At 44.3% G+C, this 23,320-nt stretch overlaps 1 protein-coding gene across 1 annotated transcript in view; it reads right to left on the bottom strand.

Moving 5' to 3' along the window:
• Nucleotides 1-23,320, bottom strand: part of LOC126236612 (inactive rhomboid protein 1) — a 164,106-nt gene that overhangs the window by 118,837 nt on the left and 21,949 nt on the right. Inside the window, exon 2 of the mRNA XM_049946048.1 lies at nucleotides 13,161-13,283. Within this exon, the coding sequence (XP_049802005.1) occupies nucleotides 13,161-13,283 (123 nt within the window). The remainder of the gene's footprint in view (nucleotides 1-13,160; nucleotides 13,284-23,320) is intronic.

Raw genomic sequence — 23,320 nt, 5'->3', positions numbered from 1 at the left:
AATGCACTGATTCTAAGACAAACAGTACTGTTGGCGACGTCAAGGTGTAGGTCTGACACAAACCATATTAATGTCTCGCAGTTGAATGGTCAGAAGGTCTGACAGTCACTCAACAAACACAGATTCGCACCTCTGGCATAGAATAGGGCCCAATCAGATTGGTGACAACTGAGAGGTTGCTTCAAGAAGTGTTGACCACATTTTCCACCTACATCGCCACGCCCTACGGCACTGTTATTATTGTTATTTGTATTGTATGGTATTACAGAGCACACACATACACAGAGAGTAGATAAAAAAATTAGAAACATGAAAAACACAACACATTACCACACGGTGTAGGAAAACCGTTAAGATTTAAAACAGTTTCCACTCTTCACAGAATGGATAATTACAGGCTCCGTTAAGGTTTTCAAGGGAATCTCATACAATTCTTTCTGCAAAATGGTTTAAATTACAGGTAATTATGATGGAGATAGATAGCGATCACGCACGCTTCTCTCCAAAGTACAACAGAGAGGCTCAATAATATTGAGACCTGGTGAGTGTAGCGGCCAGGGGAGATCGACATTCAACCTCGTGCTTACAAAGCCAATCATGGACAATGAGAACTGTGTGAACAGGAGTCCTGTCGCCTTGAACACGACAACCATTGCGGAACAAACATCGTACCCTGGGACTGACCGATTCAGCCAAAATAGTTATATGATCCTTGGCGGTAATGCGATCTTGCAGAAAAACCATGGGGGCAATCGAATACTACGATGTTGTTGTTGTGGCCTTCAGTCCAGAGACTGGTTCGATGCAACTCTCCATGCTACTCTATCCCGTGCAAGCTTCTTCATCTCCGAGTACTACTGCAACCTACATCCTTCTGAATCTGTTTGGCCGGCCGGGGTGGCCGAGCGGTTCTAGGCGCTACAGTCTGGAACCGCGCGACCGCTACGGTCGCAGGTTCGAATCCTGCCTCGGGCATGGATGTGTGTGATGTCCTTAGGTTAGTTAGGTTTAATTAGTTCTAAGTTCTAGGGGATTAATGACCTCAGAAGTTAAGTCCCATAGTGCTCAGAGCCATTTGAACCATTTTTTGAATCTGTTTAGTGTATTCATGCCTTGGACTCCCTCTAGGATTTTTACCCTCCGCGCTTCCTTCCAATACTAACTTGATGATCCACTGATGCCCCAGAATGTGTCCTACCAACCGATCCCTTCGTCTACTCAAGTTGTGCCATAAATTCCTCTTATCCTCAATTCTATTCAGTACCGCCTCATTAGATGAGTGACCTACCAATCTAATCTTCAGCGTTCTTCTGTGGCACCACATTTCGAAAGCTTATATTCTCTTCTTGTCTACACTATTTATTGTCCATGTTTCACTTCCATACATGGTTACACTCCATGCAAATACTTCCAGAAAAGGTTTCTTGACACTTAAATCTGTACTATGATGTTGTTGTTGTTGTGGTCTTCAGTCCACAGACTGGTTTGATGCACACTCTCCATGCTACTCTATTCTGTGCAAGCTTATTCGTCTCCCTGTACCTACTGCAGCCTACATCCTTCTGAATTTGCTTAGTGTATTCATCTCTTGGTCGCCCTCTTCGATTTTTACCCTCCGCGCTGTCCTCCAATACTAAACTGATGATCCACTGATGCCCCAGAACGTGTCCTACCAACCGATCCCTTCTTCTAGTCAAGTTGTGCCATAAATTCCTCTTCTCCTCAATTCTATTCAGTACCTCCTCATTAGTTGAGTGATCTACCAATCTAATCTCCAGCATTCTTCTGTGGCACCACATTTCGAAAGCTTATATTCTCTTCTTGTCCAAACTATTTATCGTCCACGTTTCACTTCCATAGATGGCCACACTCCATACAAATGCTTTCAGAAACGACTTCCTGACACTTAAATCTATACTCGATGTTAACAAATTTCTCTTCTTCAGAAACGCTCTCCTTGCCATTGCCAGTCTACATTTTATATCCTCTCTACTTCGACCATCATCAGTTTATTTTCCTCCCCAAATAGCAAAACTCATTTACTACTTTAAGCGTCTCATTTCCTAATCTGATACCCTCAGCATCACCCAGTTTAATTCGACTACATTCCATTATCCTCGTTTTGCTTTTGTTGATGTTCACCTTATATCCTCGTTTCAAGACACTGTCCATTCCGTTCAGCTGCTCTTCCAGGTCCTTTGTAGTCTCTGACAGAATTACAATGTCATCGGCGAACCTCAAAGTTTTTATTTCTTCTCCATAGATTTTAATTCCTACTCCGAATTTTTCTTTTGTTTCCTTTACTGCTTGCTCAATATACAGATTGAATAACATTGTGGTAGGCTACAACCCTGTCTCACTCCGTTTCCAACCACTGCTTCCCTTTCACGCCCCTCGACTCTTATATCTGCCATCTAGTTTCTGTACAAATTGTAAATAGCCTTTCGCTCCCTGTATATTACCCCTGCCACCTTGAAAATTTGAAAGAGAGTATTCCAGTCAACATTGTCAAAAGCTTTCTCTAAGTCTACAAATTATAGAAATGTAGGTTTGCCTTTCCTTAACCTATTTTCTTAGATAAGTCGTAGGGTCAGTATTGCCTCACGTGTTCCAACATTTCTAAGGAATCCAAATTGATCTTCCCCGAAGTCGGCTTCTACCAGTTTTTCCATTCATCTGTAAACAATTCGTGTGTACTATGATATGGCTGCCCAAATCACCACCCCCCCGGCATGTTTTAAAAATGGTTCAAATGGCTCTGAGCACTATGGGACTTAACATCAGTCCCCTAGACCTTAGAACTACTTAAACCTAACTAACCTAAGGACATCACACAACACCCAGTCATCACGAGGCAGAGAAAATCCCTGACCCCGCCGGGAATCGAACCCGGGAACCCGGGCGCGGGAAGCGAGAACGCTACCGCACGACCGGCATGTTTTATTCTTGGAACGTAAACGTGGCTAGAAACTGGAAACAGTGTGAAACAAGTCTCATCCAATCAAATGACATTCTTCCATTGCTCTTCATTCCAGGATTTATGACTTCGGCACCACTGACGGGTGGCTGTGGAATTCCATCTCGCACTTCTTGAGTTTCGCGTCGTGTTGTTATGGTACTTACAGGATTCGCGAGTGCGCCATTCAGTTCTGCAGTGACTTTTGCAGCTGTTGTCCTCTTTTTTTCTAGTCACAATCCACTTCAACGACCGTCTGTCACGACCACCCAACACATACCTTCGTCTGCGTCGTGACTCGGCGGATGATGTTTTTCCTCTTTGTCTGTTTGCGATACGGGGCCTCTTGGATCACCAAACACTTAGGCTATCTTGGTTACACAAGTACACACCATATGAGCACCAACAATTCGCCCACATTCGAATTCACTTAAATCCGACATAATGCACTCATAACCACACAGAACACTGTTCCGACCACGACTAGCGCTTGCAACTTGTTAGGGACACTGCACAGGTTCGTGCTCAAGTAAAGCAGCGCAACTTGCGGGCTTGGCTAGCGTCTGCATTTATTGCGGTGTTCCCGTAGTTTTGTTCAGCCCGTTCATGTACACAATGTATTTACAAATTAATGTTAAATCTAGATGGCAGCACAAAGTATGTAATTTCGCGCAAGCGTTTCTGACCGCCCTAAAATGGCTGGAGCAGACACAGACTGGCTGGTCCGTATGTCGTACAGCACAGGGCGCGAGACACGGGATCGGTAGGCTTAAACCAGCACCGTCCATGACTCTACCGGTGGCTCGGTAGGTAAGTGCTGGATTACGGACGCAAAGGTCTGGGGTAGATTAGATTAGATTAGATTAGATTAGTACTTGTTCCATAGATCATGAATACGCCACTTCGTAATGATGTGGAACGTGTCAGTTAATAAAAAGTGTCTATACAAGATATTACATTATACAGAATATTATATGACACTTAATATTTTTAATTTTTTTGTAGGGATTGGGGAAATTACCCACTTACTACATCCAAAAATTCATCTAATGCATAGAAGGAGTTGCCATTAAGAAATTCTTTTAATTTCCTTTTAAATGCTATATGGCTATCTGTCAGACTTTTGATGCTGTTAGGTAACTGACCAAAGACTTTTGTGGCACCATAATTTACCCCCATCTGAGCCAAAGTTAGATTTAACCTTGAGTAGTGTAGATCATCCTTTCGCCTAGTGTTGTAGCCATGTACACTGCTATTACTTTTGAATTCGTTCGGATTGTTAATAACAAATTTCATAAGTGAATATATATATTTTGAGGCTACAGTGAAGATCTCTAGCTCTTTAAATAAGTGTCTGCAGGATGATCTTGGATGAGCTCCAGCAATTATTCTGATTGTACACTTTTGTGCAATGAACACTCTTTTACTCAATGATGATATGATGACATACGAAAGCAGAGAATGAAAATAGGCGTGGTAAGCTAATTTACTGAGATGTATATCGCCAAAATGCAATGACCCTAATAGTATAAGTAGCTGAACTCAAACGTTTCAGCAGATCCTCAGTGTGTTTTTTCCAGTTCAACCCCTCATCAGTGCATGCACCTAGAAATTTTTAACATTCTACCTTAGCTACCGATTTCTGATTGAAGTCTATATTTATTAATGGTGTCATTCCATTTACTGTGTGGAACTGTATGTACAGTGTTTTGTCAAAGTTTAATGAGAGCCCATTTGCAGAGAACCACTTAATGATTTTCTGAAAAACATCGTTTACAATTTCACCAGTTAATTCTTGTCTGTTGGGTGTGATAGCTATACTTGTATCATCGGCAAAAAGTACCAGCTTTGCATCTTCGTGAATATAGAATGGCAAGTCATTAATATATATTAAGAACAGCAGAGGACCCAAGACCGAACAGTGCGGCACCCCATTCTTGGTTGTTCCCCAGTTTGAGAAATCACCAGTTTTTTGCATATTATGTGAACTGCTTACTTCAACTTTCAGCACTCTTTCAGTTAGGTATGATTTAAACCATTTGAGCACTGTCTCATTCATACTACAGTACTTGAGCTTATCTAGAAGTATTCCACGATTTACACAATCAAAAGCCTTTGACAGATCACAAAAAATCCCAACGGGTTACTCAGAGCATTTAATATTTCATTAGTGAAAGTATATATACACTCCTGGAAATTGAAATAAGAACACCGTGAATTCATTGTCCCAGGTAGGGGAAACTTTATTGACGCATTCCTGGGGTCAGATACATCACATGATCACACTGACAGAACCACAGGCACATAGACACAGGCAACAGAGCATGCACAATGTCGGCACTAGTACAGTGTATATCCACCTTTCGCAGCAATGCAGGCTGCTATTCTCCCATGGAGACGATCGTAGAGATGCTGGATGTAGTCCTGTGGAACGGCTTGCCATGCCATTTCCACCTGGCGCCTCAGTTGGACCAGCGTTCGCGCTGGACGTGCAGACCGCGTGAGACGACGCTTCATCCAGTCCCAAACATGCTCAATGGGGGACAGATCCGGAGATCTTGCTGGCCAGGGTAGTTGACTTACACCTTCTAGAGCACGTTGGGTGGCACGGGATACATGCGGACGTGCATTGTCCTGTTGGAACAGCAAGTTCCCTTGCCGGTCTAGGAATGGTAGAACGATGGGTTCGATGACGGTTTGGATGTACCGTGCACTATTCAGTGTCCCCTCGACGATCACCAGTGGTGTACGACCAGTGTAGGAGATCGCTCCCCACACCATGATGCCGGGTGTTGGCCCTGTGTGCCTCGGTCGTATGCAGTCCTGATTGTGGCGCTCACCTGCACGGCGCCAAACACGCATACGACCATCATTGGCACCAAGGCAGAAGCGACTCTCATCGCTGAAGACGACACGTCTCCATTCGTCCCTCCATTCACGCCTGTCGCGACACCACTGGAGGCGGGCTGCACGATGTTGGGGCGTGAGCGGAAGACGGCCTAACGGTGTGCGGGACCGTAGCCCAGCTTCATGGAGACGGTTGCGAATGGTCCTCGCCGATACCCCAGGAGCAACAGAGTCCCTAATTTGCTGGGAAGTGGCGGTGCGGTCCCCTACGGCACTGCGTAGGATCCTACGGTCTTGGCGTGCATCCGTGCGTCGCTGCGGTCCGGTCCCAGGTCGACGGGCACGTGCACCTTCCGCCGACCACTGGCGACAACATCGATGTACTGTGGAGACCTCACGCCCCACGTGTTGAGCAATTCGGCGGTACGTCCACCCGGCCTCCTGCATGCCCACTATACGCCCTCGCTCAAAGTCCGTCAACTGCACATACGGTTCACGTCCACGCTGTCGCGGCATGCTACCAGTGTTAAAGACTGCGATGGAGCTCCGTATGCCACGGCAAACTGGCTGACACTGACGGCGGCGGTGCACAAATGCTGCGCAGCTAGCGCCATTCGACGGCCAACACCGCGGTTCCTGGTGTGTCCGCTGTGCCGTGCGTGTGATCATTGCTTGTACAGCCCTCTCGCAGTGTCCGGAGCAAGTATGGTGGGTCTGACACACCGGTGTCAATGTGTTCTTTTTTTCATTTCCAGGAGTGTAGCATTTTCCGTTGAAAAACCCTTCTGGAAACCAAACTGACATTTTGTTAAAACTTTATTTTTACAAAGGTGTGAAGCTACTCTACAATACATTGCTTTTTCAAGAAGTTTGGATAAGGCAGTCAGAAGAGAGATTGGGCGGTAGCTGTTGATATCAGACGCATCCCCCTTTTTTATGCAGTGGTTTAACTTTAGTCTATCTGGGAAAATACCCTGCCTCAGAGAGCTATTACACATGTGGCAAATAATCCCACTTATTTCTTGTGAACAAGCTTTTATTATCCTGCTGGAAATGCCATCAATTCCATGTGCGCTTTAATTCTTGAGAGAGTTTATTATCTTCCTAATTTCAGAAGGAGAGGTGGGTGGAATTTCAATTGTATCAAATGGTGTGGGTAAGGCCTCTTCCATTAACAGCCTTCCTCACCCCTCTTGAAACAGAAATCCCAATGAAATCTAAGGCCTCGCAACACGACCAAAGAATTTGTCAACCTTCGCTAGATTTGTTAAATATTTGACTGTGTACAGTACTGTTTGACGTGTTTGTCAAACATAGAAAGTGGTGACGCGTTTGAGAGAAACTTTGATCGACAGCAGACTTGACAATATGGTGGACGTTGTTTGTGTTGATGTTTTGCCACGCCTGTTTAGCGTAAAACCGTTTTATCACAATTTATCTCGCTCTGTCGTAAGTTTCCAAAACTATTGAAACTACGATCAATGGTAAAAACAAAAGAGCGCTGACTATTACCAAAATGGTAGAGGTGTTGCGTCTTTCCCAGTAAGAGGTTAAGAAGGAAATCAGTATTCTACACACAACGTACAGGCGGGTGTGCAATAAAATAAACGAAGCTCTCTGGTGCTTCCGTGGATGACGTTTATTTCCAGCTTTGTGATATTTTAATGAACTGTCATTAGAAGACTAAGTAGAAGAGAATAAATGTTTCTTATACTTGTAACTTCTTTGTCAATATGAGAGCGAAATAACTGTAACGAGTTATTAAAAGTTTTACTGTCCGTTCGCAGAAAGTTAATATAATCATCTGCTATATTATTTCCTTTAGCAGATTTTCATGGGTATATTTCTCTGCCAATTTCAACCATGGATCACCCTCGTCTTTTTTACTTTGTCTTCTTTATGAACAGCGCTAAAGGCAATGCAAGAAATGCTTTGCCTGTATTGGTAGCCATTCCTACTAGTGTCAAAGTACTTCGCTAGTCGAACAGCGTCTGCTTCAGAAGTGAGGTTAAATTGGCAAACTTTGTTGGTACGTGTACGGGCCTTTTGACAAGTCCGTGGATGGAAAAGAGCAAATTTGTCAAACAAGTCTGATCGTGTACGGGTACCTTTAGAATTTTTATCTGTCACTTATCACTTCTTTCAGTTGCGGTGTAATGTTTGTTAATGTGAAAAAAGCGCTGGGCTGCACCGTGGTTTGGAGTCCATATTAAATTGTAGGTATTATACTGTAAGTGGCTGCAAGAGGCAGACGAGGTCAAGAGATTGTACTGCCTTGGAAACGCAATGAGACATGACGGACGAAGCTAGGAGGACATAAAAACAGAGTAGTACAGTAAAAGAAGACGTTTATGGCCAAAATAAGTCTGCTGACGACAAACACTGGCCTTAATTTGAGGGAGAAATTTCTGAGAATGAAGTTCTGGAGGATAGCATTGCGTGGAAATGAATCATGAACAATGAGGAACCTGAAAGAGAAGAGAGCAGAAGCATTTAAGACTTGGTGCAGTAGATGGATGTTAAAACCTAGGTCGACTGATAGATTAAGAAGTAAGAGGGTTCTCCGCAGAAATAGCGAGGAGAGAAACAGGTAGAAAACATCTCCAATAAGAAGGGATGGTGTGAGAGAGCATGTGTTAAGGTATCGGGGAATAACTTACATGGTAGTGGGAGAGTTGTAGAGGGTAAAAACTGTAGGAAAAGACAGAGGTTGGAATGTATCAATCAGTTAATTGAGGACGTTGGGTGAAAATGCAAGACTAATGATAAGGTCGGCACCGGAGAGGAATTAATGGTGGACATCATACCGGTCAGAAGAGTGATGGAAATTAAATCAGTTCACAGGTCCAACAGGACCATTCTATCACAGTACTGTGCAAGTGTGCAGTGCACTCCGTCTTCAGGCCACAAGTGGCCCATCGGGACCATCCGACCGCCGTGTCATCCTCAGAGAGGATGCGGATAAGAGGGGCGTGTGGTCAGCACACCGCTCTCCCGGTCGTTATGATGGTTTTCTGTGACCGGAGCCGCTACTATTCGGTCGAGTAGCTCCTCTATTGGCATCACGAGGCTGAGTGCACCCCGAAAAATGGCAACAGCACACGGCGGCTGGATGGTCACCCATCCAAGTGCCGGCCACGCCCGACAGCGCTTAACTTCCGTGATCTGACGGGAACCGGTGTATCCACTGCGGCAAGGCCGTTGTCTATTATCACAGTACTGTGGTGTTCAAAAAAACCTTCGGTTGATGACAGCTTTATCTTTTAGGTCTAGTAAACACGTTTCGCTTAGCTCTGCCACCATGCGCAGAAAATGTGCTTTCATTTTTCGTTTATGCTCAATTTTAGGAGACTAGCACACTGATTTGACACAAGTCGTGGGATAGCTCCTAATGCCGTGCCGGACCTCCTTTTGCACCGCGTAGTGCAGCAGCTAGATGTGTCATGGACTCGACAAGTCGCTGGAAATTCCCTGCAGAAATACTGAGGCATGCTGCTTCTATAGCCGTCCATAACTGCGAAAGTGTTGCCGGTGCACGATATTGTGCACGAACTGACCTGTCAATTATGTCCCATAAATGATGGACGGGGTTCATGTCGGGCGAACTGGGTGTCCAGATCATTCGCTTGTGTTATGCAGAACGTTCTTCAAACCAATCACGAACAATTGCGGCACGGTGACATGGTTCATTGTCATCCATAAAAGTTACATTGTTTGGGAACACGAAATCCGCGAATGGCTGCAAATGGTCTCCAAATAGCCGAACAAGACAATTTGCAGTCAAGTAGCGGTTCAGTTGGACCAGAGGATCCAGTCCATTCCATGTAAACACAGCCCACACCATTATGAAGGCACCACCAGTTTGCACAGGGCCTTGTTGACAATTTGGGTCCATGGCTTCGTGGGATTTGCGCCACACTTGAATCCGACCGTAAGCTCTTATCAACTGATATCGGGACTCATCTGACCAGGCCACTGGTTTTCAGTCGTCTAGGGTTCAATCGACATAGTCACAGGAGAGCGCTGCAGGCGATGTGCTATTGGCAAAGGCACTTGTGTCCTTCGTCTGGTGCCACTGCCCGTTAACGCCAAATTTGGCAGCATTGTCACAACGGATACGTTCGTCATACACCCTGTATGGATTTCAGTGGTTATTTCACTAAGTGTTGCTTGTCTGTTAGCACTGACAACTGTATGCCAAAGCTGCTTCTCTCGCTCGTTAAGTGACGGCCGTCGGTCGCTGCGTTGTCCTTGGTAAGAGGTAATGTCTGAAGTTTGGTATTCTCGTCACTCTCTTGGCACTGCTGTACTCTGAATATTGAATTCCCTAACGATTCCCGAAATACAGAGGGGTCCAAAACAATGTATCCACTGTTTAAAAGTCCATAACTTGCAAACTAATTGACGGAGTTGTCTCATTTTTGGTGAAAGTGTAGCTTAAAGTCCAATTTAAAGATATCACTGTAGGTGTTCGAAATGGTCACCATTAACATCCACACAGAAACGATGCCGCCGAACTGCAGCACGAACTACTGACTGCAACGTGTTCAGTTGGATATTTGCACATGAATGTACGGTGGATTCTCTAAGTTCATCCAATGTGCGTCGCTTTTGTCGATAAACGACGTCCTTTAGTGTTCCCCACAGGTAAAAGTCGAGAGCTAGGTCTGGGGAACGTGGTGGATACTCCATAGCACCTCTACGGCCTATCTATCTTCCTGGTAGATTTTCGTCGAGATACGCCCTAACACGATTTTGGTAGTGGGCTGGGGCACCATCTTGTTGAAAGTAAACTCTTCCGTCTCCTTACAAGTCTCGGATGGCAGGTAAAATGGATGTCTGAAGCTTCTGAAGGTACACCTCACGGGTAACAGTACCGTAAGGAAGAATGGCCCAATCAAGCCCCGGTAAGACAACCCACACCATACATTTACTCCGGCCAAATTCACGGCTTTGTCTACGTGGACGTTCGAGTTTAGGTTCGTTCTGCGCATCTGACGTCACAAAACACAGTCAGCCAATGAACAGAGAACGACGTTGCCAGAGCTCGACTGCAGTGCAGAGAATGGACGAATGTCTTCAGTTTTAGAAAGGTTCAGTCATAAATAAAGTAATTGGACAAAAGCAATGTCTTGAGAGCAGACTTTCTTTTATAAAAAGTTTGGAAAAAACATTATTTATACTAATTGCTTCATATTCTATTAATTAATTAAACCAAACAAACAATAAGCCTCCTAATTCAGGCGATAGCAAGGAAAGGTGTTTGTATCATTCTCACTAACCGCTTTTTCGCAATAAAGAACAGCGGTAATTGTTTATTTCCTATTGTACTTGGACGAAACGTGAGTAATTCATAATCATACTAACAGTGTTTGTCGGTATTTTGCGTGATATTTAAAGTCCTCCGATAGATATATTGAAGGACGAGCTGCGTTAGCGTGACGGTTGCAGTGTATGGCTGCTAAGCGAAAGGTTCTGAGTTCAAACCTTGATCGGTGCTTAATACTTTCTGGACTTTTACCTCTGCAAACTCTTCAAAATTTCGTGCAATGGTTTACCACATCTAATGCTGCACAATAACTGCGTTGAACATCGAAACAAAATTAAGTCATTTATGGGGGGGGGGGGGGGAGGAGGAAAGGTATCAGTCAAGAAGATGTGTAAAAATCAAATTTTTGGGCCAAATAGTTTTTGTGAAATCGAATGATAAAGTGTGTCAAAGCAGTCAAAACACCATGTGTCTGCACAGGCGAGCAGTGCAATGATGACAAAATCGCGCACATCGCGGAATGCGGGGAGCACGTCTCTGTAGCAGCTAAAGGGTTAATGCGGCCGTGGTGGCTTTACTTCATAAACTGCGCGCTCCCCCCTCTAAACGGAAGTTTGCGAACTATACTATGGCGCTGCTTCTCTTGGCGCGTACAACTGGCAACGCAGCAATCTCCCTCGTCTGGGCGGGCATGCGCGAACCGCCAAGATAAAATAATTGAACTATAGATGCAACTAAGAACAAAACACTGACTATCTGGCGACTGTCATCTGACAAAGCAAAACAACGCAATACAACGGTTGTGTGGCGATTGCCCGAACTGCAAACTATTACACTGCCAAAGATGAGACAACTCCGTCAATTAGTTTGCCAGTTACGGACTTTTAAACAGTGGATACATTTTTTTGGACCCCTCAGTAGAATGTTCCATACGTCTAGCTCCAACTACCGTTCTGAGTTCAAATTCTGTTAATTCCTGTCGTGCTGCCTTTTCACATGAATCACCTGAGTAAAAATGACAGCTCCGCCAATGCACTTCCCTTTTATACCTTGTGTACGCGATAAACCGCCATCTCTATATGTGCATATCGCTGTCCCGTGACTTTCGTTACCTCAGTGTATTTTCTTTCCGAATCTACTGACTGTCCTTGATATTCATACGATACAGTATTGTACTAATATGTGCCTCCTTGCAAGCAATATTCTGTGCATGTCGTAGTTCATCAGGACTGTTGTTGTTGTTGTTGTTGTGGTCTTCAGTCCTGAGATTAGTTTGATGCAGCTCTCCATGCTACTCTATCCTGTGCAAGCTTCTTCATTTCCCAGTACCTACTGCAGCCTACATCCTTCTGAATCTGCTTAGTGTATTCATCTCTTGGTCTCCCTCTACGATTTTTACCCTCCACGCTGCCTTCCAGTACTAAATTGGTGATCCCTTGATGCCTCAGAACATGTCCTACCAACCGATCCCTTCTTCTAGTCAAGTTGTGCCACAAATTTCTCTTCTCCCCAATTCCATTCAATACCTCCTCATTAGTTATGTGATCTACCCATCTAATCTTCAGCATTCTTCTGTAGCACCACATTTCGAAAGCTTCTATTCTCTTCTTGTCTAAACTATTTATCGTCCACGTTTCAGTTCCATACATGGCTACACTCCATACAAATACTTTCAGAAACGACTTCCTGGCATTTAAATCTATACTCGATGTTAACAAATTTTTCTTCTTCAGAAACGCTTTCCTTGCCATTGCCAGTCTCCATTTTATATCCTCTCTACTTCGACCATGATCAGTTATTTTGCTCCCCAAATAGCAAAACTCCATCACTACTTTAAGTGTCTCATTTCCTAATCTAACTCCCTCAGCATCACCCGACTTAATTCGACTACATTTAATTATCCTCGTTTTGCTTTTGTTGATGTTCATCTTATATCCTCCTTTCAAGACACTGTCCTTTCCGTTCAACTGCTCTTCCAAGTTCTTTGCTGTCTCTGACAGAATTACAATGTCATCAGGACTAGTTGGATGTAAGTCGTACAGCTGCACCCGGAAGCACCTTGCTTGTGGGCTGTGGCCAGGTACTCACCTCGTCGGCGAACAGGGGTGGCGAGCGGATGTCGGTGACTGCGTTAGCGACGGCGGGCAGCGAGTAACTCCGCATGTGCTGCCGGCTGCGTGACGGCGGCCGCCGCCGGTGCTTCGTCAGCGTCTGCAACACACCAGCCGGGGGGTTCGAAAGACAGCCGGGAGTAAAGGCGTCTCTTAACACCCGAATAAACGGCTCCAGACTTTAAAGCTCCAGGAAACCTGTTACCTAGAGTTGTAAAACCACCGTAGGCTACCGTAGACTATCACAAGCAGGCGTAGACTACGTTAGTTTTCCTAGAACACTACTGGCCATTAAAATTGCTACACCACGAAATTGACGTGCTACAGACGCGAAATTTAACCGACAGGAAAAAGGTGCTGTGATACGCAAATGATTAGCTTTCAGAGCATTCACACAAGGCTGGCGCCGGTGGTGACACCTAAAACGTGCTGACATGAGGAAAATTTCCAACCGATTTCTGATACGCACACAGGAGTTGACCGGCTTTGCCTGGTGAAACGTTGTTGTGACGCCTCGTGTAAGGAGGAGAAATGCGTACCATCACGTTTCCGACTTTGATAAAGGTCGGATTGTAGCCTATCGCGATTGCCGGTTATCGTATCGCGACATTGCTGCTCGCGTTGGTCGAGATCCAATGACTGTTAGCAGAATATGGAATCGGTGGGTTCAGGAGGGTAGTACGGAACGCCGTGCTGGATCCCAACGGCCTCGTATCACTAGCAGTAGAGATGACAGGCATCTTATCCGCATGGCTGTAACGGATCGTGCAGCCACGTCTCGATACCTGAGTCAACAGATGGGGACGTTTGCAAGACAACAACCATCTGCACGAATAGTTCGACGACGTTTGCAGCAGCATGGCCTATCAGTTCGGAGACCATGGCTGCGGTTACCCTTGACGCTGCATCACAGACAGGAGCGCCTGCGATGGTGTACTCAACGACGAACCTGACTGCACGAATGGCAAAGCGTCATTTTTTCGTATGAATCCAGGTTCTGTTTACAGCATCGTGGTGGTCGCATCCGTGTTTGACACATCGCGGTCAACGCACATTGTATTCGTCATTGCCATACTGGCGTATCACCCGGCGTGATGGTATGGGGTGCCTTTGGTTACACGTCTCGGTCACCTCTTTTTCGCATTGACGGCACTGTGAACAGTGGACGTTACATTTCAGATGTGTTACGACCTATGGGTCTACCCTTCATTCGATCCCTGCGAAACCCTACATATCAGCAAGATAATGCATGGCCACATGTTGCAAGTCCTGTACGGGCCTTTCTGTATATAGAAAATGTTCGACTGCTGCCCTGGCCAGCACATTCTCCAAATCTCTCACCAATTGAAAACGTCTGGTCAATGGTGTCCGAGCAACTGCCTCGTCACAATACGCCAGTCACTACTCTTGATGAACTGTGGTATCGTGTTGAAGCTGCATGGGCAGTTGTACCTGTACACGCCATCCAAGCTCTGTTTCACTCAATGCCCAGACGTATCAAGGCCGTTATTACGGCCAGAGGTGGTTGTTATGGGTACTGATTTCTCAGGATCTATGCACCCAAATTGCGTGAAACTGCAATCACATGTCAGTTCTAGTATAATATATTTGTCCAATGTATACCCGTTTATCATCTGCATTTCTTCTTGGTGTAGCAAATTTAATGGCCAGTATTGTAAATTTGGCCAGTTAAGATCGCAACCTCATTACCTATATGTTAGGTATGTTGCATACCTACGGGGCGTCACGTTCTTTCGATCGCTTTGTTTGCGTATGCTATCGGTGTACTTGGTTCAAATGGCTCTGAGCACTATGGGACTTAACATCTATGGTCATCAGTCCCCTAGAACTTAGGACTACTTAAACCTAACCAACCTAAGGACATCACACAACACCCAGTCATCACGAGGCAGAGAAAATCCCTGACCCCACCGGGAATCGAACCCGGGAACCCGGGTGCGGGAAGCGAGAACGCTACCGCACGACCACGAGCTGCGGACTATCGGTGTACTCTTAGGTTTCCCTAGAAACTGGAAGCGGTGAACAGTCTAGAACATTGCTCGTCAAACTGCGGCCCGAGGGCCGCAAACGGCCCGAAACAAGTGTTAACTACGGCCCGCGGTTCTCAGCCGTATTCTATAATAATACGCTTTCAGCAGCTAACAGCTGAATCCAAAAACGTGAACTAACATTAATAACTTCTTGCTCAGTAACGAACAAAAAGTACTTACAGGGGTAGTAATATTTTAAGTTGTGCTTAATTTTAATTGAAGTTGGTGAATGCGTCCGTGAGCTAAGTTCACCGTTTGTGTCAGTGGCAGAGCGGTATATAGTGCGGCCACTGCGGGGTTAATAGAAGTGAGAGGGGGAATATTTTGTTGTTTGTCTTCCAGTGCTGACAACCCACATGCGTGCGATACCAGCACCGGCCAGCTACTGTGATGTAAAAGGTCAGACGGAAGTAGCATTGATTCGTGAATGCGCAGTTTAGAGATGGCCGTCTTCAGATGTGGTACATGTTTGTCCAAGCAATACGAAATCTAATTACGTCTGTTATAATACAATGTAATGAGTAAAAGATCAATTACATTAAAAAGTTGTAGTAAACCTTTGTGGTCGTGTCTGATATTGCAATTACTGTTACCAATTTATTTAAATACTATATTATGTAGGTTACCAATTAATAGAAAGATCGGTAGGGGAAAGTGTGGTCTAGTGGCCAGGTTGGGAAAAGTGGCCATCGCATGTTTTATGCCTCTAACAGTGTTGCTCCCTGTCCAGAACTGGTCGCACTAATTCTAATACACAGCGTCATTGTTGTCATTAAGTCTGATAGCAGAAGCTTGTTCCGTTACCTTTTTAGTAATTTTTTTGATTTTGATGCGTCTGGTGTAAGTCTTTTATATTATCCTTATTGCCTCACACTCATAGAGAGTAATAGTTTTCTACAATATCAATGTTTCAACAAAGTCTAAAGGCCTACAAATGTAACTGCTTGTTATTTATTTCATTTTGACAGTTTCTCCTGTGTAGCACTAACGCCTACATGGCGTCCGGTTAATATACTTTTATGTCCAGCATTCTATCCCTTTTGAAAATTTTGAATTAATTAAGTTATATTTTTTCAACCGCATCTGTTCTATTCGGCCTAATACAAAAGTCCGATTGGAGACGGTCTGTAGCAGCCGTTTGGTATTGCTTCAGACACTAGGGTGTGAAAATGACTAGAAAATGTGGCCGGAAATCAGAATAACAAACATGGGATCCTGTTCCGATGGCACTGACAATAGTACCCGCTTAGGTACTAAAAATAGGTTCTTCAGAAAAACATATGTAGTTCCAATATGTTATTTTTTTTAACTTCAAAATATTTGGAGTGATATCTTATAGTTTGTTATTTCAAAATTTGAAAGTGGTATGCTTCTGTCCATAACGATGGTTTGGTGAAAACTGAATTTTTCTCCAACTCCCCCCACCCTCCACCCCCCACCCTATACCAACCCCGTCCCAACAAAAAAATTTGACGACCACTGGTCTAGAAACTGAATGAGGGTATGTAAAGGGCTGCGTAATCCACGAAACATTTTTGTTCTACAGAATTATCCTCCTGTCCATTGTTTAAAAATAAACTGTACCCCTAGTAAAACTGAAATTGTCAATGTTTAGTTCACGTTTTGTTCGAAAATTGTTGATTTATAACGTGAAACAAAGAATGTTGTAAAAATTTAAAAAAATACAGATTCATCACATTGGCGACGCTAGGCGACGCAACTTCCTCGAAAAGGGTAAAATAAAAAACTGCGAAACAAAATCCAATCAAACATCGCTCCAATACTTCGTCGAGCTTAGAGAGAACATGTTTCTGATATTCATAAACAACTTTCGGACTTATCAATAATAACGGGAAACTCTTCCCTTTCATCATGATGATGAACGTTATATTCAGTACACAATAACAACATTCATTACACAGATTTTTTTACGTTTGTGCATGTAAACTGCACTTGCATCAAAAGTAATAGCGTTGGATACATAAATGCGCAGAAGTTATGCGCTCAACTAATTTTTAGTACTTATAAAAGACATTTTATGTGCTATAGTAAAATACGCAATGGACTAAGACTGAACGATGTATGGTTCCAATAATGTACAAAGCAAACAACCAAACAAAGAAAATAACAAGTCGTTAACTCCCCGATACTCTTACACATTCATTTATGTTCCTCTCCCTACCAGTGCTATCAATACTACCAGTAATCCTACCATTTACTATATCATATATGTAGTGTACCTCACGGTAGGCTTCCGCCAACTAAATTTGACAAGAGTAACGCAAAATTTACTGTCTCTCAATAATTTGGTAGTTATCTAATTGGTATTTTAATGGGAGATTACTTTTGTACCCAAACAGTAAGCATATTGCAATAGTATAAGCAAAGTACATCTTTTATGTTGTTAATGTGGATACGGATGCCACCTCTTTGATTGAACGATATGAAATTACAAGGACTATTCGGAAAGTAAGGTCGCGAAATGGAAACCACAGTGAAAACCAAAACTTTTTTATTTGCAACAGTTTGCTACACCTTCCAGCTATTTCTCTGAATAGTCTTCGCTCCGACTTAAAGACATCTGTCGTAGCGTTGTACCAATTTTCCAATGCCTTCGTCTCTACGGCGGTCTGCAGTTCGTTGTCTGTGCCAGAATGTTGTCTTCACAGCCGGCGGTCCGTGTGAACAGAGATGAGCGTCAGAGGGAGCCAAACCCAGGCTGTATGGCGGGTGACCAAGCAATTCAAGTGGAAAACGCTGCAGGGGCGTCCTCGTTGCCCCTGCAATGTGGGGCCGAGAGTTGTCATGAAGAAGGAAATGCATGGCAGGTACCTTATGTGGGGTTGCAAGGAATCAGGTGAAACCTCGCAGTGGGCACCCATACTTGGTGGGAGGCACTATTGATAGAGGCATCTTAATGTGCTCATAACTGAAAAGAGCGAAGTGACACGATCGACTGGTATACTAGAGACGCTGCCCAGAACATTTGTGCAAAGCTTCATCGGATTTTTACTGTCGTTTCCATTAAGCGACCTATTGGGCCTTACTTTCCAAAAAGCTTTTGCACATTCTCACACGTTTAAACTCAGGGTAATCAATTGCAAAAAATCTGGAGGAGGACAAAAAGTCAGAATGTTTGAAAAAATTGAGTTGGATATCCTTAATATCCTTCGAAATCAAAAAACAGGGAACAAACTTAAAAGAAGCTTATTCAACTTTGATGTTATCTAGAAATATTTGTTTACAGAATATCAGATATTTTAAGTTAACTGATTTATTGCATTACTAGCAATAGTAAAGTCGAAGAAAATGTGTTTCGGAAGCTACTTTTTTGCGTTTGTCGCTCAAAGTGTAGCCCAGGACCAATATATGACTAGATGAATGTGAGAAATCTCCACAAACAACCCTCTCATTGACCGATAAAATCAACTGTTAGCAGCCTAGGACTGCAGCAAGGTAATCCTCGTCTCTCTTAATTTGTCACATTATTGTGCCGCATGCTAACCGGAACGCAGAACTCGTAGCTTTGTGACTGCATGTGGCAGCGTACTGCAATCATAGACTTTGGGAACGTCCCAATTCTGGAGAGAACATTTAACGACATTGAAATTTCAACTTTTTTCCCTTTTTTATAGCGCAGAAAATGGTATTTTGTTTTTTTTGCTGATGTGCTTTTGATTGATTATAGATGTACATACCTACAACATGTGGTAACTGTATTCTTCCGAGTGTACTACAATAAGTCGTGTAAAAACTGAACGCAGAATTATCAAGTCGCCATGGGTTTTCTTTTTCCACAGACAAATGTTAAATTATTGTTATGATTCCGTTGTGCATGAGTGGGTGAGCGGCTCCCCGTGGGAATTTGTGACAGATAACAGGCACGTATACAACAGCAATGTTTGTGTCTTGGGCATTGGCGACGGAATACGTGCCCCTTGGTGTGATGCCGGCTCCCTTTTGCAGCTCGGTGAGAGCTGAATGAGGAAGCGACAAAATAAGACTGAAGACATTATTTAAACACTGTTCTGTGAAGGTTCGTATCTACTTTGTCAGACCAGATCAGAGCCGAAACCGGAACTGCATTAAGGAATCACCATCATTTCCCATCGTAGCCCAGTTCGAAATGGGGGTCATCATAGAAGACAGTTCTACTCCAGTCAGTGAGATTTCAGGCGCCGATTACCAGTGAAGACGTGTCTGGAGAAGCCCCAGGCAGCGGTGGGAGACCAACCTGATTGCCGTTATACGGCACGACAGCCAGAAGTGGTTGTCTGGAGTGCCACTTCATTTCACATCAGGACCCGTCTCGTTGTCATCTACATCTACATTTATACTCCGCAAGCCGCCCAACGGTGTGTGGCGGAGGGCACTTTACGTGCCACTGTCATTACCTCCTTTTCCTGTTCCAGTCGCGTATGGTTCACGGGAAGAACGACTGCCGGAAAGCCTCCGTGCGCGCTCGAATCTCTCTAATTTTACATTCGTGATCTCCTCGGGAGGTATAAGTAGGGGGAAGCAATATATTCGATACCTCATCCAGAAACGCACCCCCTCGAAACCTGGACAGCAAGCTACACCGCGATGCAGAGCGCCTTTCTTGCAGAGTCTGCCACTTGAGTTTGCTAAACATCTCCGTAACGCTATCACGCTTACCAAATACACTGTGACGAAACGCGCCGCTCTTCTTTGGATCTTCTCTATCTCCTCTGTCAATCCTACCTGGTACGGATCCCACTCTGATGAGCACTCTTACAGCACAGCGGTACATCGAAGATATTCTACTCCCGGTTTTGTCGCCCCTCATGGCGAGCCGTCCTGGTCTTCCATTTCAGCCCGCCCGCACACGGCGGGGGTCTCTACTGCTCGTCTTCGCGCTTCCCACAACCCTACGTTGGCCAGCATGGTCGCCGGTTTTCTCCCCAATTGAGAACGTTAGGAGTATTATGGCCAGGGTCCTCCAACCGCCTTGGGATTTTGTCTATCTAAAGCGCCAATTGGGCACAATTTATCCCTCAGGAGGTTATCCAATAACTCTCTCTCTCTCTCTCTCTCTCTCTCTCTCTCTCTCTCTCTCTCGCTTACCAAATACCCTGTGACGAAACGCGCCGCTCTTCTTTGGATCTTCTCTATCTCCTCTGTCAATCCTACCTGGTATGGATCCCACACTGATGAGCACTCTTACAGCACAGCGGTACATCGAAGATATTCTACTCCCCGTTTTGTCGCCCCTCATGGCGAGCCGTCCTGGTCTTCCATTTCAGCCCGCCCGCATACGGTGGGGGTCTCTACTGCTCGTCTTCGCGCTTCCCAAACCCTACGTTGGCCAGCATGGTCGCCGGTTTTCTCCCCAATTGAGAACGTTAGGAGTATTATGGCCAGGGTCCTCCAACCGCCTTGGGATTTTGTCTATCGAAAGCGCCAATTGGGCACAATTTATCCCTCAGGAGGTTATCCAATAACTCTCTCTCTCTCTCTCTCTCTCTCTCTCTCTCTCTCTCTCCCTCTCCCAATGCCAAGCCGAATAACTACTTGCATAACGACCAGAGGTAGACCAATTAGTTACTGACGAGCTCAATTTATGAAGCTCTTTCTCTTGGGTATATCATCCAATTTTTCTGAAATTTCTGGTGACCTTCACTCGACAGTGGGTAGGTTTCGCCAACTGATACCCGTCGGCTCCCACAATGGCGTGGTGCAGGCTGTGTTACTCGCTACGAGCTGAGAGTAGGACCGACTGTGCAGATGCTGCCTTTGTTTCGTGTGACGTAGCGAAAACCGTGGCGCACCACCTTCACGAGGTCACTGGCGGGTGGATTGCGGAAGCTGCTGGTTGGTTGCATGCAGCACCACCACTCGAACCGGCCTCTTGCCCCTTGGACGTGAAATAACGCTTATACCGAATGCAGTGTACAGTTACGAGTCTACATCTACATGGTGACTCTGCAATTCACACTTAAGTGCCTGGCAGAGGGTTCATCGAACCATTTTCATACTACTTCTCTACCATTTCAATCTCGAATGGCGCGTGGGAAAAAGGAACACCTAAATCTTTCCCTTTAAGCTCTGATTTATTTTATTATGATGATCATTTCTCCCTACGTAGGTGGGTGTCAACAAAATATTTTCGCATTCGGAAGAGAAAGTTGGTGATTGGAATTTCGTAAATAGATCTCGCAGCAAAGAAAACCGCGTTTGTTTCAGTGACTGTCACCCCAACTCACGCATCATATAAGTGACACTCTCACCCCTATTGCGCGATTAAAGGAAACAATCTGCCCTTCTTCGCAGTTTTTCTATGTCCTCCGTGAATCCTACCTGGTAAGGATCCCATACCGCGCAGCAATATTCCAGCAGAGGACGGACAAGTGTAATGTAGGCTGTCTCTTTAGTGGGTTCGTCGCATCTTCTAAGTGTTCTGCCAACAAAGCTCAGTCTTTGTTTAGCCCGCATCTCGTGGTCGTGCGGTAGCGTTCTCGCTTCCCACGCCCGGGTTCCCGGGTTCGATTCCCGGCGGGGTCAGGGATTTTCTCTGCCTCGTGATGGCTGGGTGTTGTGTGCTGTCCTTAGGTTAGTTAGGTTTAAGTAGTTCTAAGTTCTAGGGGACTGATGACCATAGATGTTAAGTCCCATAGTACTCAGAGCCATTTTTTCAGTCTTTGTTTCGCCTTCCCCACAATACTATCTGTGTGGTCTTTCCAGTTTAAGCTGCTCGTAATTGTAATTCCTCGGTGTTTAGTCGAATTGACAGCCCTTACATTTGTGCGATTTACCGCATACCCAAAATTTATCTGATTTCTTTTAGTACCCACGTGGATGACCTTGCAGTTTCCCCAGTTGGCCTCACACTTATAGGGTCTCGCAGTACCTTCCTAATACACGATTGTTCGGAAAAACAGTAACGACTCTGAACCAATTATGAGACACCAAACGTTTATGGCAAACAAAGGTTCAGATGTAGAGATCGTTCGCTTGCTTAGCTGGAGAAGAATGACCAGGAATTCAGCGGTGGTCCTGCTGAACGATCAGACCTGGTGTTTGCGTAGAGAAATGTCTTTTTGCTGTCATGCTGTGGTCTTTAAGAGCAGTACTTGTGATCAACACAAAATAATGCATGAAGCATCACATATATGAAGCTGCATAAATAGACGGCAATCTGCCCTACATTTATATTATTTTAAAATTAATGATAATATTTTTAGCTGCGCAGTGGAACTGAAAATTAAGATATTCGGTAATTTATGTGACGTTGTAAGGGGTTCACCACCCGGCTGGAGCAAATGTAATCTCTATGTATTACTCACTTGCTAGAACGACAATTCACAGGCGCTGCCTGAGACATAAAATATCCTTGCCCCTGTTAAAAGACAGCTGCAATAGAGTCCCAGGTCAGAGCAGTCTCTGCCGCAGTTCCAGTCGCTCGCTGCTACAGGTAGTTGTAATCTGTCTCTGGTACAGCGACGTTTACAATTATTAGTTGTTAAAGTCACAGTGCGGAAAAAATGTAAAATTTTATTATATAGAACTGAATAATAATTGTGATCGGCTGCAGAGCAAAATGATACCATGGAATGAAATGATGACGAACAAATGAATAATTGTTAATATAATGAAAAACCAACAGTGTAATTAAGTCAACCATTTATTGTAAGGTAAATTTTATTATTTTTATTGTCATGCGCGAAGTTAAGTCACTTGTCTGAGACGTTAATATGAATTTGTTTCAATCTTTTCTTTTGTGTCAGCACCAGTTGACCCAGATTTGTAATAAATTCAGTTTTCCTGTGTAATGGATTGTAGATCTTTATCAATAACGTAAAAAATTTTCAGAATAGAATTGTTTTTACCAGTCAACTATAAAAGTATAATTTCCCCTTAAGTCATTGCCAGTCCCGATCCAGTCATTTATCTAAATTAAAATATTCCAGAATTTTTGTCAGATCATAGTCATGTGCTCTTTAGTAATCAGACGACCAGTTGTGTAGCTGTGTCATTAAGTAAAAGTTTTTCTAGTAATTCAGATCTCAGACAAATGTTATCCAGTATTAGTAGATAGGCCAGCATTGCACTAAGCTGCGCCATTTAG

The sequence above is a fragment of the Schistocerca nitens genome, chromosome 2, assembly GCF_023898315.1.
Source record: "Schistocerca nitens isolate TAMUIC-IGC-003100 chromosome 2, iqSchNite1.1, whole genome shotgun sequence".
Taxonomy (NCBI): domain Eukaryota; kingdom Metazoa; phylum Arthropoda; class Insecta; order Orthoptera; family Acrididae; genus Schistocerca; species Schistocerca nitens.
Note: the sequence above shows the minus strand (reverse complement) of the source record. Positions and strands in the feature narration are given on the sequence as shown.